Genomic DNA, 13,603 nt, shown 5'->3' on the forward strand with positions numbered 1-13,603 from the left:
TAATTATACTTTTACCCTGGGCTTTTTATATTATGAAGAAATTACATTATATTTATTGGTTACCTACAGTAACCAAGGGTGTGAAGCATTTATACATGTTATATTATGCTATCTTATTTAATCCTCACAGTAACCCAATAAAATATTCCGTCAGAGGAGGAAACGGTGACCGAGAAGTGCAAAGAATTGCCTAAGGTCATACAAGTAAACAGAACACACCACTCACTTCTTATGAGAAGAAATCTCACTATAAGTGATAACCCCACTGGCAGCTTTTCTTCTTAGAACATGTAATTTTGTCTTCGGGACTCCATCCTAAATATTTAAATTATATGATCATATTACTAGAGTGTCTCAAATACTTATTTACATAAATTAATTAAAAGCACTCAAATCATAGGGCTCCAAAATATATTTCAAAATAAGTTCTGTTAAAGTAATATATTTCTTAGTCATTTTGTGGTTTATTGCACTTCCGGAACCAGCTATTGATAAACTTCCTCTTTTTCTATAGAAACTATTTCGGTTTGCTAGAGGAACATTTTAAATCTGAACTGAACCACTCACTTTGCTTTCTTAGCCAAATCACCAAAATGTCCAGTTAGAACAAGAATTTAGCATTCTGCAAAAGAAGTTAACAGCTGAGGTAAGAAAATTTTCACAAAATTTGATCTTGCTTTGTATAAAATTTATTTAAAAACTGTCATTAGTGTTTTAAACTTAAACTCTGACAGTCTAAAGATGTATGAAACCGGTTTTCGTGGCTTTGTTGTATAGAATTAAAAAGACTCAGTGTTGAGCTTGCCTTAGAAAAAGATTTCCACCTAGGTTTGTATAACATCTTTTAAGTTTATTTAATCATATTTGAGTATTTTTGCTTGTTTTTTTGAGACGGAGTCTTGCTCTGTTGCCCAGGCTGGAGTTCAATGGCACCATCTTGGCCCACTACAACCTCTGCCTCCCAGGCTCAAGTGAGTCTCCTGCTTCAACCTCTCGAGTAGCTGAGATTACAAGTGCCCACCACCTCACCTGGCTAATTTTTTTATACTTTTAGTAGAGATGAGGTTTCACCATGTTGGTCAGGCTGGTCTCCTACTCCTGACCTCAGGTAATCCTCCTACCTCAGCCTCCCAAAGTGCTGGGAGGCATGTGCCACCGTGCCCAGCCACAATCATATTTGTTAATCTTAGTTTTATAATTAAAAAGAAACTATAGCCATGGCAGATAAAGGGTTAGAAATAGAACTAGATTCCATGGGCTATGACTGAATTTACAATCTCCAAAATATTAATTGTTGAAAGTTCTAATTTACTTTTTATAAAATGTTCCTGTACATAATATAGTCCATTAATTAACATTTTTGTATCCCCTTTAGTTTGCATAGTAAGAATGGTCACCTTCACTTAATTTAGAAAGAAAAAAAAGAAATCAGACGTGGTATTTTATTATTATTACTATATGTGCTTAATTTTTTACACATAGATTTTTACATTTAATAATGACATGAAAACATTACGGCTCATTTTAAAAGCTTACTAAGTCAAAAATGTTAGTCCGTAATCAAACATGCACACATATATTAACATCGTCTATGTGTTTATGTCACATTATTATGAGCCTTTAGAAAATAGTATATGATAGAAAAAACCCACAGAATAAACAACAGACAATTCTTAATATGCATAAAAGATGTTTACTATGTGGGTAAACTGGGCAAATAAAAACTGCAAAGAGTATTTTACACAGACTTGTAATTTCAGGGAATAATACATTCATAGTTGGTGATATCCTATTTCAACACTTAATAAATACTTATGACTTCCTCTTAGAAGGATTTCTTTTAAGTAATTATTGTGGAAGTCAAAAAATAAAGATAACTCATTTTCAGATAAAGCTTGTCTACATATTTTTCTGCTTCTAATATTTAGTTATGTCATTATGCATATTGTCATACAATCATATTAATTTTTCACTCTTATACTTCATAAAATAAACTAAAAAATTTCCCATGAATCTTTGACAATGGTATATCTTTGTCATCATAGAATCCCATACTTTTTTTTTTTAGACAGAGTCTCACTCTGTTGCCTAGGCTAGAGTGCAGTGGCACGATCTTGGCTCACTGCAACTTCTGCCTCCTGGGCTCAAGTGATTCTCCCTGCCTCAGCCTCCCAAGTAGCTGGGATTACAGGCACCCAACATGTCTGGCTATTTTTTTGTATTTTTAGTAGAAACGTGATTTCACCATGTTGGTCAGGCTGGTCTCGAACTTCTGACCTCAAGTGCTTGGCTTGCCTTGGCCTCCCAAAGTGCTGGGATTATAGGCAGGAGGCACTGTCCCCAGCCCCATACATGTTTTTAAAAGGTGAGACCCACGTCTAAAGTTTACTGGTGGTGCCTGTGTTTTCCAGTTAATACCTTTATAATTCTACTTAGAAGGAAACTTTAATTTTGAATAACTTTGAATTGAGAAACCTAAATCTGATGGTTTCAATGTCTAAGCTTTAAAAAAAAAAAATCACCAAAAAATTTTCAGTAAACTACTGAATATGACAATTTACAGAAACCATTCAAAATTCTTTTAATTGTTTTAGTTGAATCAGGACTAAAATGAGTTTTCTGGTATTTCTTTCCTACCCTGTCTCTAAGACTACCTATACGTGTTATTTACATATTATTCCTGCCAACTCACATCTCCTTCCTTCATAAAGCATTTCTATTTCATAACTTTTCTATGAAAGGCAGTATGGCACATATAGTGACATGTGACAGAAAGGGCTCTGGCACAAGGTTAGCATGATTTTTATATTAGTGCCACTATTTAGAGCTGTGATACTGGCAAGTTACCCAATATCTGTGTGTTTCAGTTTGCTTATCTGTAGGGTGAAAAAACCACCACCTTGTCATTAAAATAGAATACTGCTTAGCCTTTGTTGGGTGCTCAGTAAACGGTCTTATCATTGATACAAGATAGTCATCAAATACTTCCTATTGTAGTTTAAGGTCAATTTCCCTTTCCACTCTTCCTCAAGATGCAAAATGGCTATATTTTTCTTTTATGGTTTCAAAACTTCACTAGAGATAATACTAATGCTAAATTTTAACCTGTTATATCTGCATCACAACTTTTATTATATGAAAGTAATTGATAACGCTATTTATACTTGTCTTTTGTCTAGGATATGCTCACCAAATCTTAATTCTCTTTAAAAGACAATGGCATACGTCCTATCATATCTAACTTAACAGCATCAATTTTAAATGCTGAACCCTTTATGTACTTATGCATTATATTTATAAGAACATGTCTATTGCCTGGCTCAGTGGCTCATGCCTATAATCCCAGCAGTTTGGGAGGCCAAGGCAGGCAGATCACTTGAGTCCAGGAGTTTAAGACCAGCCTGGGTGACATGATGAAACCCCATGTCTACAAAAAAATACAAAAATTAGCTGGGCATGGTGGCGCACACCTGCAGTTTTAGCTACTCTAGGTAGGCTGAGATGCGAGGCTCGTTTGAGCCCACAAGGCAGACGTTGCAGTGAGCTGAGACTACACCACTGCACTGCAGCCTGGGTGACAGAGTGAGACCCTGTCTCCAAAAGAAGAAAAAAAATAGAATATGTGTTATACATGGGGACTCCTGCTTCACTATAACTGTCTTTAAAATGTTTAGTTAAAATAGTTTGTTTTTCTTCTTTTTAAAATATTCTAAATATTCAGCAAAGAAAAAGAACCAAAATCACAGATTTTAACCTCAAAGAGCCAGCCTACAATAATGAATAAAATACTGGATATGAGGGCTGACAAATTTGGTATTTGAGCAGCAAACTAAGGGATTTCTAGAAAAACTCTATATAAAACGTACACAGGTACATGGGCTCTCCAGAGTAACTGCTAGGTATGCTTCTGAATAGTGTTGGGGTAAAAAAAGAGAGAGAGAAGATGGTAAGGATACTCATAGCAGACAGGAGAGCCTGAAATGAAAGGTAAATGAATTTGAAAGGATGGTTCATTCTGGTCCTCCATCTTAGAAAGCAAGCTCCTCTTTACTGTCTCCTGCACTAACAAACACAGTCCAGCCACGAGAGAGCGGCATTTTGTAGTTGCTTCTTTCATCTACTTCAGTCATCTCCCTCAACTTCTTCATTTCGCCTACTTCAATCTTCTACCCTGCCTTCTTGCTAATTATATAACTACCGATTTTTTCAGCTGTTTATTAAGTTTTCTTCTTTTCTATACCTTCTCTAGTCAACTGACCTTCTTTTCTCTTTGCAGCTTCCTATAGTTTTGGTTTTTTCTCTTTTGTTTTATTCTGTATTTCTTTGCATTGCCTTTTATCTTATTCTAAATTTCCTTCTCCTTTTTATTCCCCTGCCCAATGTTGTTCTTTCCCTACAGAAAAAATGTTGGTAGTTCAGGTACACATCACTTACATATTTTTTAATGTGTATGCTAAATAACCAACCACACTAGTAATAACACTGGCCTCACTACCTCTGGGAAAAAAGCTAGTTTTTTTTTTTTTTTACTACTGTAGTCCCTAATATTCTTCTTTTAAATCTTTCTTCACCTTCTCTGAACTATGCTGAATTGCCATCATAGAATTCTAATACAGTTTCTATTATTCTGATGTAGCAGATCCTAGGAGGATAAAAAGCTAACTGAAGAGTGGGAGAAAAGATAGGTAAAAATGGAATTTCGTTTTAATAATGCCATTAACTGTTAAGTGACAAGTGAAAATCTCACACAAGGAAGGTTCCACCAAATTCCTACTGACATTAGAGGATATGAATCTATCAAAATCCATCTTACAAACTAACCTGGGTTTATAATTGTGTTCCTGCTTAGGCTCTTTCCTTCTCTAATGCCTTTTTCAGCTAACTATAAAGAGGAACCGTATGGTTTCCTTATTTTAAGCAAAGTCACAAAACAGGAAACATTTTTGGCTAAAGAATTCATGGCCTATATTTTCTGATGATTTGATTAGCATTAAAACACATTTTAAAAATGAAACTCTGAAGAATAACATTTTCTAATGAAGCCCTCGCCTTTTTTTTTTCCCTTTCGGTAATCTGTAAGAATAATGGGTAGGAACTGCATGGATGATGACCATCTAAACATGATTCAAATCCCTATATCTATGCCAAAAGATCGATATCAAATCTTTTGTAAAATGGATAAAAAGCAAAATTTATTAACACATATTTCAATGTCTCTGCTTATATTCTGGTAGAAGTACTAGTAAAAGGTAAAATGGAAAGGAATTAAGAAACCCAACACAGGTTAAATATTTACTGTGCTCCTAATATACAAGGCATTATACTGCAGAGAAATCAAAATAGAAAACATGAGGCAATACAGGGTATTGGAATGTATGCTTTGGAATCAGATGGCCCTGGGTACAAACTCCCAATCTGTCACTTGGAGTGGTATAACATCAGGCAAACTGCTTAACTCATTTGATGTTGTCTCTTTATCTGTAAATAAAGGGTCTCTTTACCTTCTTCATAAAGTCATTTAAAGGTTCAATGAAATAAAGTATGCAATACTGGGAAAGTACAACACACAGTACGCTCTAGATAAGTATTTTTCTTTCTTTTCTTTCTGCCTTCTTCAAGGTTCTTTATAATCTTGTTCAAGGAAGTAGGTATAAGAAAATGTGAAAAGTAATAAAAAATAAACACAATTATTTAAGAGAATAGATGCGTGAGTGAGGTACATACATGAATTATGTAAGGAACCATAAAAACAATAAATAAGAGCTAGGGGGATTCAGCAAATGACTGACCTCTTTGGGCTGTACTCAGTCACACAGAACTAGGTTAAGAAGGGGAATTTAAACTGAGTTCTGAAAGATGAGGACAGATTCAGATAGGCACCCAGAAAGAGGAAGAGGCTAGGTTTGGAAGAAAAAAAAACACCCTTGAGGAGAGTAAAAAATAGCATAAAAGTGTCTGTTTAGGGGGTAAAAAGCATGTGTTCAGAAGTCTGTAAGGTGGGGAAGGGATACGTTTGGCTGGATAAGAAGTTTCAGTCATGACATGTGACTCTGGCCTGGTTAACTCAAGCCAAAAGGAAAAAAACCTCAATTTAGAAGTTTTATCTTAACAGGCCAGGTACAGTGGCTCACGCCTGTAATCCCAGCACTTTGGGAGGCTGAGGCAGATGGATCACTTGAGGTCAGGAGTTTAAGACCAGTCCGGACAACATGGTGAAATCCCATCTCTACTAAAAATACAAAAATTAGTGAGGTGTGGTGGTGCATGCTTACTGTAGTCCCAGCTACTTGGGAGGCTGAGGCACAAGAATCACTTGAACCCAGAAGGTAGACACTGCAGTGAGCCAAGATCATGCCACTGCACTCCAGCCTGGGTGACAGAGTGAGACTCTCTCTCAAAAGGAGAAAAAAAAGGAAGTTTTATCTTAACAGAAATAGAAAACCCTCAAGCAAGGGAGTAGTAACCTGATCATGCATGCATTTAACATTAACTCATCAGCAGTGTGCAGGAGAGTTCAAAGGAGAACAGTTTAAAATTTAGGTTTGAAGTATTCACATAAAAAAAAAATCACATATATTTTCTTCTACTAAAACAGGGTCATTTATTATCACTGTGTACCCAGTGGTAGAGAAGTAAGCAATGAAAACTACTTAGATATGCTGAAAGGTAATTTGCAAAACCTTTGCACCTTCCAACAGACCGTCAAATCTCTAAATATAGGTTTATGAGTCAGTTTCCAATCACGTATACCAATATCTAACACCCTAAGATTTTCTATTCCCTAACATTAAGAAATAACCAAGTCATTGCCATTGTCTTTGATGATGTACAAAACAAGCATATTAAACTAAAAGTTGAAAATTGTCTCAGTAGAACTCCTCACTTTAGAGAAAAGGCAATTGACAACAGGAAAGGTTAAGCAACTAGTTCTTATGGTTAGATAGGTAGTTAGATGGGAGAAGTAGAACTGGAACTTAACTCTCCAAGTTTTAGCATCTACCACATCCCAGAAGAAGCCCTACCTGCCAAACTTACACATGTGCCTTATTTTCTTGCACCCACATTGTTGCTCTCCCTGGCTGGAAATCTGTTTAATTAGTTCTTATAGACCTTTCAAAATTCAGTTTAAGTTTTGCTTCTCTGAAGCCTTCCTAGGCTAAGTTAACTTCTCTGTACATCTCCTGCATACCTTTATGAGAAACCTTATCAAATTACTGTAATTGGGCCAGACTCACACCTGTAATCCCAGCACTTTGGGAGGCCAAGGAGGGCGGATCACCTGAGGTCAGTTCTCTACCAGGCTGGCCAACATGGCGAAACTCCATCTCTGCTAAAAATACAAAAATTAGCCGGGTGTAATGATGCGTGCCTGTGATCCCAGCTACTTTGAGGCTGAGACAGAAGAATCACTTGAATCCGCGAGGTGGAGGTTGCAATAAGCCCAGATCGCACCAGTACACTCCAGCCTGGGTGACAGAGTGAGACTCTGTCTCAAAAAAGAAAAAAAAAATTGTAATTATTTTTTAATTTTTATTTTTGAGACAAGTCTTGCTCTGTCATCCAGGCTAAAGTGCAGTGGTATGATCTTGGCTCACCGAAACCTCTACCTCCTGGGTTCAAATGATTCTTCTGCCTCAGCCTCCCAAGTAGCTGGGACTACAGGTGTGTGCCACTATGCCCTGCTAATTTTTGTATTTTTAGTAGAGATGGGGTTTCACCATGTTGGTCAGGCTGGTCTTGAACTCTCAACCTCATGATCTGCCTGCCTCGGGCTCCCAAAGTGCTGGGATTACAGGCGTGAGCCACTGTGACTGGCCTATTGTCATTATTTTTTACTTTTTTTCTTTCTTCTTTTTATTTAGAGATGGGGTGTCACTATGTTGTCCAGACTGGTCTTGAACTCCCAGCCTTAAGCAATCCTCCCACCTTGGCCTCCCAAAGTGCTGGAATTACAGGCATGAGCCAGCACGCCTGGCCATTACTGTTTGCTTCTACCACTAGAATCTGAAACACTTGAAGGCACTGACTATTTTTTTTCTTTTTTTTTTTTTTTTAATCTCCTAAACCTAGAACAGGGCTCCACACAAACGTGTTATTTACCAATAAATGAAAGAAAGCAGCAGCAGGACTACTTGACCAACGGGATTGGATTGACTCCACCAGATTTGGAGATCACTCTAGGATTTTAAGACTAGGACTCTCAGTTGAATTTAATCCTTTAAAAATATACAATCTTAACATAAGGCTACCATGCTGCAGAGACACTGAGGATGCTGCAAAGCTTACTAATACATTCTGTGCCTAAGAAATTTGGTGGTACCATTAACAAACACAGAGAAGTTGGGTAAAGAGTCAGTTGTGAGGGTATAGACGAATTCCATTTTAAATATGTTGAATTTGCCAATAGTGGGATATGTACATGGAAACATCCACCAAGAAGTCATACAAATAGAATTAGAACAAAGAAGATTTAGGCTGGACATGAGGTTGGGAATTGTGGCATAAAGCTGAGAACTAAAATCTTATAGCATCAGGAACAAAGAAAACTAGGTAAGTTTGAGGACTGAATATCCATTATCCATACTTAGGAGGCAGGAGAAAAAGAGCTAGTGAGAGGAACATGAAAGGAAGACTGATTACAAAGAGCTACTCGAATATTAGAGAAGGAATAGTAGTGTCTAATGTGGTCAAGGAGGGGAGGGGAGAGAAGAAATAAAAAACAATTGGATTAAGTAATAGATGGTCACTGGTGCTCTTCAAGGCAGGAGAATCAATATATTCCTAGTAGCAAAGATGGAGAAAGGTAGAGAACCCATGGACTCGGCATACAGAGCCTATGCATTTTGAGCAGTATGACTGAGGTGAAGGACTGAAATATAATGAAGCTAGAGGGGCAGCAGGGCCAAATACAGATCTTGTATTAATAAAAGAATTAAAAGAGATCACAGCTTATGAGGTCCAAATGCTGTATGATGGGTTAGTGTATATCCAAGAGTTTTTACACCAGCCTACAGTGTGTCAAGTCTAAATTGGGAATAATAACCATTAATCAACTACTACTAATTAGGAATAATGTCTACCTACTTTATGCCAGGCATTATAATGAAAAGTCAAAATTTTAACTAGACACCAATGACATCTAACTGTCTTTCTCTTTCTTTCATTATAAACCCATTATAGGTAAGGAGAAAACATTCTGAAATGGATCCCAAATATTTCATCTTAATGTTGTTTTGTGGACACCTGAACAATACATTTTTTTCAAAGACAGAGACAATTACAACAGAGAAGCAGCCACAGCCTACCTTATTCAGATCATCAACGTCATATGTCTTAGCTAATTCTCAAAACACAACAGAGAATCCTTTGGGTCAATCAACACAATTCAATGACACATCTTCTGGACAGTCAATATCATCTGCCAAAGCCACTGCTGGACAACCAACACCAGCTGTCTATACTTCTGGAAAATCAGCAGCACATACTTCCGCTGGACAACCACTTGCCTATAATACCAAACAACCAATACCAACAGCCAGCAACTCCTCTCAGCAACCTGTATTCACCTCTGCCAGACAACTACCACCATCCACCCATATTTCTACCACACAACCACCGCCATTTGTCTATACTTTCACTCAACAATCATCATCTGTCCAGAACCCTTCTGGAAAACGAATACCACCAACTGTTCATGATCCATCCACACAACCAACATCAACTGTCAAAAATTCATCTAGGAGTACACCAGGATTTATCTTAGATGCTACCAGTAACAAAAAAACCCCACAAAAAAACAATAATAATTCAACAGCTGCCATACTAGTTGGTGTACTTCTGACTTCTATGTTGGTAGCTATAATCATTATTGTACTTTGGAAATGCTTAAGGAAGCCAGTTTTAAATGATCAAAATTGGGCAGGTAGATCTCCATTTGCTGATGGAGAAACTCCTGACATTTGTATGGATAACATTACAGAAAATGAAATACCCACAAAACGTACCTCAGTCATTTCACTTACACCCTGGAAGCCAAGCAAAAGCACACTTTTAGCAGATGATTTAGAAATTAAGTTGTTTGAATCAAGTGAAAACATTGAAGACTCCAACAACCCCAAAACAGAGAAAATAAAAGATGAAGTGAATGGTACATCAGAAGACAGTGCTGATGGATCAACAATTGGAACTGCTGTTTCTTCAGATGATGATGCAGATCTGCCTCCACCACCTCCCCTTCTGGATTTGGAAGGACAGGAAAGTAGCCAGTCTGTCAAACCCACAATGATAATTGTATCTCCTCTTCCAAATGATTCTCCTAGTCTTCCTCCATCTCTGGACTGTCTCAATCAAGACTGTGCAGATCATAAATCTGAAACAATACAATCATTTCCACCCCCCACTGACTCACTTAACTTGCCCCTGCCACCAGTAGATTTTATGAAAAACCAAGAAGATTCCAACCTTGAGATCCAGTGTCAGGAGTTCTCTATTCCTCCCAACTCTGATCAAGATCTTAATGAATCCCTGCCACCTCCACCTGCAGAATTGTTATAAATATGACAACTTGCTTTTTAGCTGATCTTCTATCCTTAAATGACTCTCTTTTGATTTTTTTTATATGTTAAAATATATAAAATGGCAACTGGCAGTCATTTGATTTTTATTCAGGAACTATCTGAAATCTGCTCAGAGCCCATGTGCATAGATTTTTTTTATTTTTATTATTATTTTATTTTTTATGAAGGAGTCTTGTTCTGTTGCCCAGGCTGGAGTGCAGTTGCGTGATCTCAGCTCATTGCAACCTCTGCCTCCCAAGTTCACGCAATTCTCTGCCTCAGCTTCCCGAGTAGCTGAGGTTGCAGCTGCCACCACACCTGGTTATTTTTTTTTTTGAAAAAAAATTTTTTTTTTTGAGATAGTCTCACTCTGTCGCCAGGCGCCAAGCTGGAGTGCAGAGGCATGATCTCAGCTCACTGCAACCTCCACCTCCTGGATTCAAGCAATTCTCCTGACTCAGCCTCCCGAGTAGCTGGGACTATAGGCGCACACAACCACATCCAGCTAATTTTTGTATTTTTAGTAGAGACGGGGTTTCACCATGTTGGCCAGGATGGTCTTGATCTCTTGACCTTGTGATCCGCCCACCTTGGCCTCCCAAAGTGCTGGGATCACAGGCGTGAGCCACCACGCCCAGATTATTTTTTGTATTTTTATTAGAGACGGGGTTTCACCATCTTGGCCAGGCTGGTCTTGAACTCCTGACCTCATGATCCACCTGCCTTGGCCTCCCAAAATGCTGGGATTATAGGCATGAGCCATCATGCCCAGCTGAAACTTAAAAAAAAAAAGTTATTTAACAGTAATATATTTACTAATTATAGTACTTACCTTTAACGTATACTACATTTTACATATGTAAGTGGTCTGTGTTTCAATAATTTTTTAATCACTCTGAAACAATCTACATATACTTACTATTGCCCAGTACAGTTTTCTATTCCTGAAAAGCTGTGTATAAACTTATCATGAATAAATAAACTTCTATGTTTCCATTTCAAAGACTGGGGTGGAGAGGAATAAGAGACTAAGTATACACTCAAAGTTTTAAATTAATACCTCAAGTATTAAATAAATATTCCAAGTTTGTGGGAATGAGAGATTAAAATGCATGATTGAGAATAGAGAGATTTTCTTCTTGGTTTCAATGGAAACAGTAAAACAAACATGCTAAAACATCAAACTGAGGGTTTGGGTTAGAGACATCTATCCTGAAAAAAATAGGAGGATGCATCATAAAATGTAAATATTTTCCTATCATGTTGAGGGAGGACAAATTTTAAAATTAGCATCTTTAAAAAGTTTCTTTATAAGCACCCAAAATCAAGTTTTATAAAGAAAAAAGAAAGAAAGAGAAGACTATGGCTTTCTTCCAAATATGGGTGATTTGGGTGATTTTTTTTTTTTTTTTTTTTTTAGGAAAAAAGACTATCAAAACACAGATGATTCTCAACTTTTTACCAAGCTTTACTTTCTGACACCATCCATTTAAACTCTTAAATCACCTTTCTTACGCAGAATTTCTTTATCCGTTATCTGACATGTCTGAGTTATTAGAGTAGGAATGGGCCCAATCTTTGTCAAAGTCAAAGTGGTCATCAGCCTTTGCTTTTGGCAATGCCAGCCTGTGTCTGCAGAGGTGCTCCTTTGCCCAACAAGCACATACTCTTCCTCAATAGTCCCATCTAACTATAGGGGAAACAAGCACTTAGAATAAAATGTGATGGCCAGGTACGGTGGCTCATCCCTGTAATTCCAGCATTTTGGGAGGCCAAGGTGGGCGGATCAAGGTCAGGAGTTCGAGACCAGCCTGGCCAACATGGTGAAACTCCGTCTCTACTAAAAACACAAAAATTAGTCGGGTGTGGTGGCAGGTGCCTGTAATCCCAGCTACTTGGGAGGCTGAGGCAGGAGAACTGCTTGAACCTGGGAGGCAGAGGTTGCGGTGAGCCGAGGTGGCGCCACTGCACTCCAGGCTGGGTGACAGAGCAAGCCTCTATCTTGGCAGGGTGGTGGGAGCAGGGAGTGGTAGAGTCTCATTGGTAGCCCAGTTTTGGGGAATCACTTATAGTTCTGGGATTTTCAGAAGAGAACATAGCATTTATTCATAGCACTGGTATTTGTGACATTAATAAAGCTCCATATTTAACAAGAACCAGTAGGGTTTTGGACATAGGAATTTTATATACCGTGTTTTTCCTATAATCCTTCAAGCCATCTCTACTGATCTTTAATATTTTTTTAATCTGTAGAAACACTTCCTTGAGCTTCTTACTTTTCCTGAATAAGCATGATACTTATTGTAATATTACATCTCTGTCTTCCACATTAAAAAGTTTCTTTCATGTATTCTTCAAACTTAGTACTTTTTTTTCTTTCTTTTTTTTTTTTTTTTTGAGATGCAGTCTCAGTCTGTTGCCTAGGCTGGAATGCAGTGGTGTGATCTCAGCTCACTGCAACCTCCGCCTCTTAGGTTCAGGATATTCTCCTGCCTCAGCCTTCTGAGTAGCTGAGACTACAGGTGTGTGCCAAAATGCCCAGCTACTTTTTGTATTTTTTTAGTAGAGACAGGTTTTCACCATATTGCCCAGTCTGGTCTGGAACTCCTGACCTCATGATCTGCCTGCCTTGGGCTCCCAAAGTGCTGGGATTATAGGTGTGAGCCACCACACCTGGCCTAAACTTAGTACTTTTAAAGCTAATTTCCCCAGTGGCATTCTGGAGTTGAGAATTTCCTATTATTCTTTTGAATTTTAAGAATTTTTATTCTGGTAAATAAGATACAATGTTTTTATACTTGGCCAAGTCTTTGATATACCTTAAATCATAACTCTTCTAATTTTACATTTATGACAGTTACCTAATGGGCTCTTTCCACATTTTTGTCCCTTTTTAACATCTTCTTTCCTCAAAGAAATACAGGGAAAAATACGGAAATACCAATTTTTTTAGATAAAATGGGAGCTGATTAGCTGACTATAGTCTTGTCTGTTATCTTTAAGTACTTTAAAGGCAGCTTTTCTCTTTCTGTTCTTTGTAAAACAGG

At 37.6% G+C, this 13,603-nt stretch overlaps 2 protein-coding genes across 14 annotated transcripts in view; one reads left to right on the top strand and one right to left on the bottom strand.

Moving 5' to 3' along the window:
• NF1 (neurofibromin 1) overlaps nt 1-13,603 on the bottom strand; it is a 306,641-nt gene that overhangs the window by 61,016 nt on the left and 232,022 nt on the right. The window lies entirely within an intron of this gene.
• On the top strand, nt 498-10,646 carry EVI2B (ecotropic viral integration site 2B). 3 transcript variants are annotated; one of them, XM_032280973.1, is made up of 3 exons: nt 508-646; nt 6,596-6,666; nt 9,181-10,646. In XM_032280973.1, the coding sequence occupies exon 3, from the start codon at nt 9,202-9,204 to the stop codon at nt 10,552-10,554; it is 1,353 nt and encodes a 450-aa protein (XP_032136864.1). In that variant the 5' UTR covers nt 508-646; nt 6,596-6,666; nt 9,181-9,201; the 3' UTR covers nt 10,555-10,646. The 3 variants fall into 3 exon arrangements, with proteins under 3 accessions (XP_032136863.1, XP_032136864.1, XP_032136865.1); XM_032280972.1 differs by lacking the exon at nt 6,596-6,666 and having other exon boundaries at nt 498-646; XM_032280974.1 differs by lacking the exons at nt 508-646; nt 6,596-6,666 and adding an exon at nt 7,894-8,550.

Source organism: Sapajus apella, unplaced genomic scaffold (genome assembly GCF_009761245.1).
Source record: "Sapajus apella isolate SASKATOON/1434 unplaced genomic scaffold, GSC_monkey_1.0 scaffold12, whole genome shotgun sequence".
Lineage (NCBI taxonomy): Eukaryota > Metazoa > Chordata > Mammalia > Primates > Cebidae > Sapajus > Sapajus apella.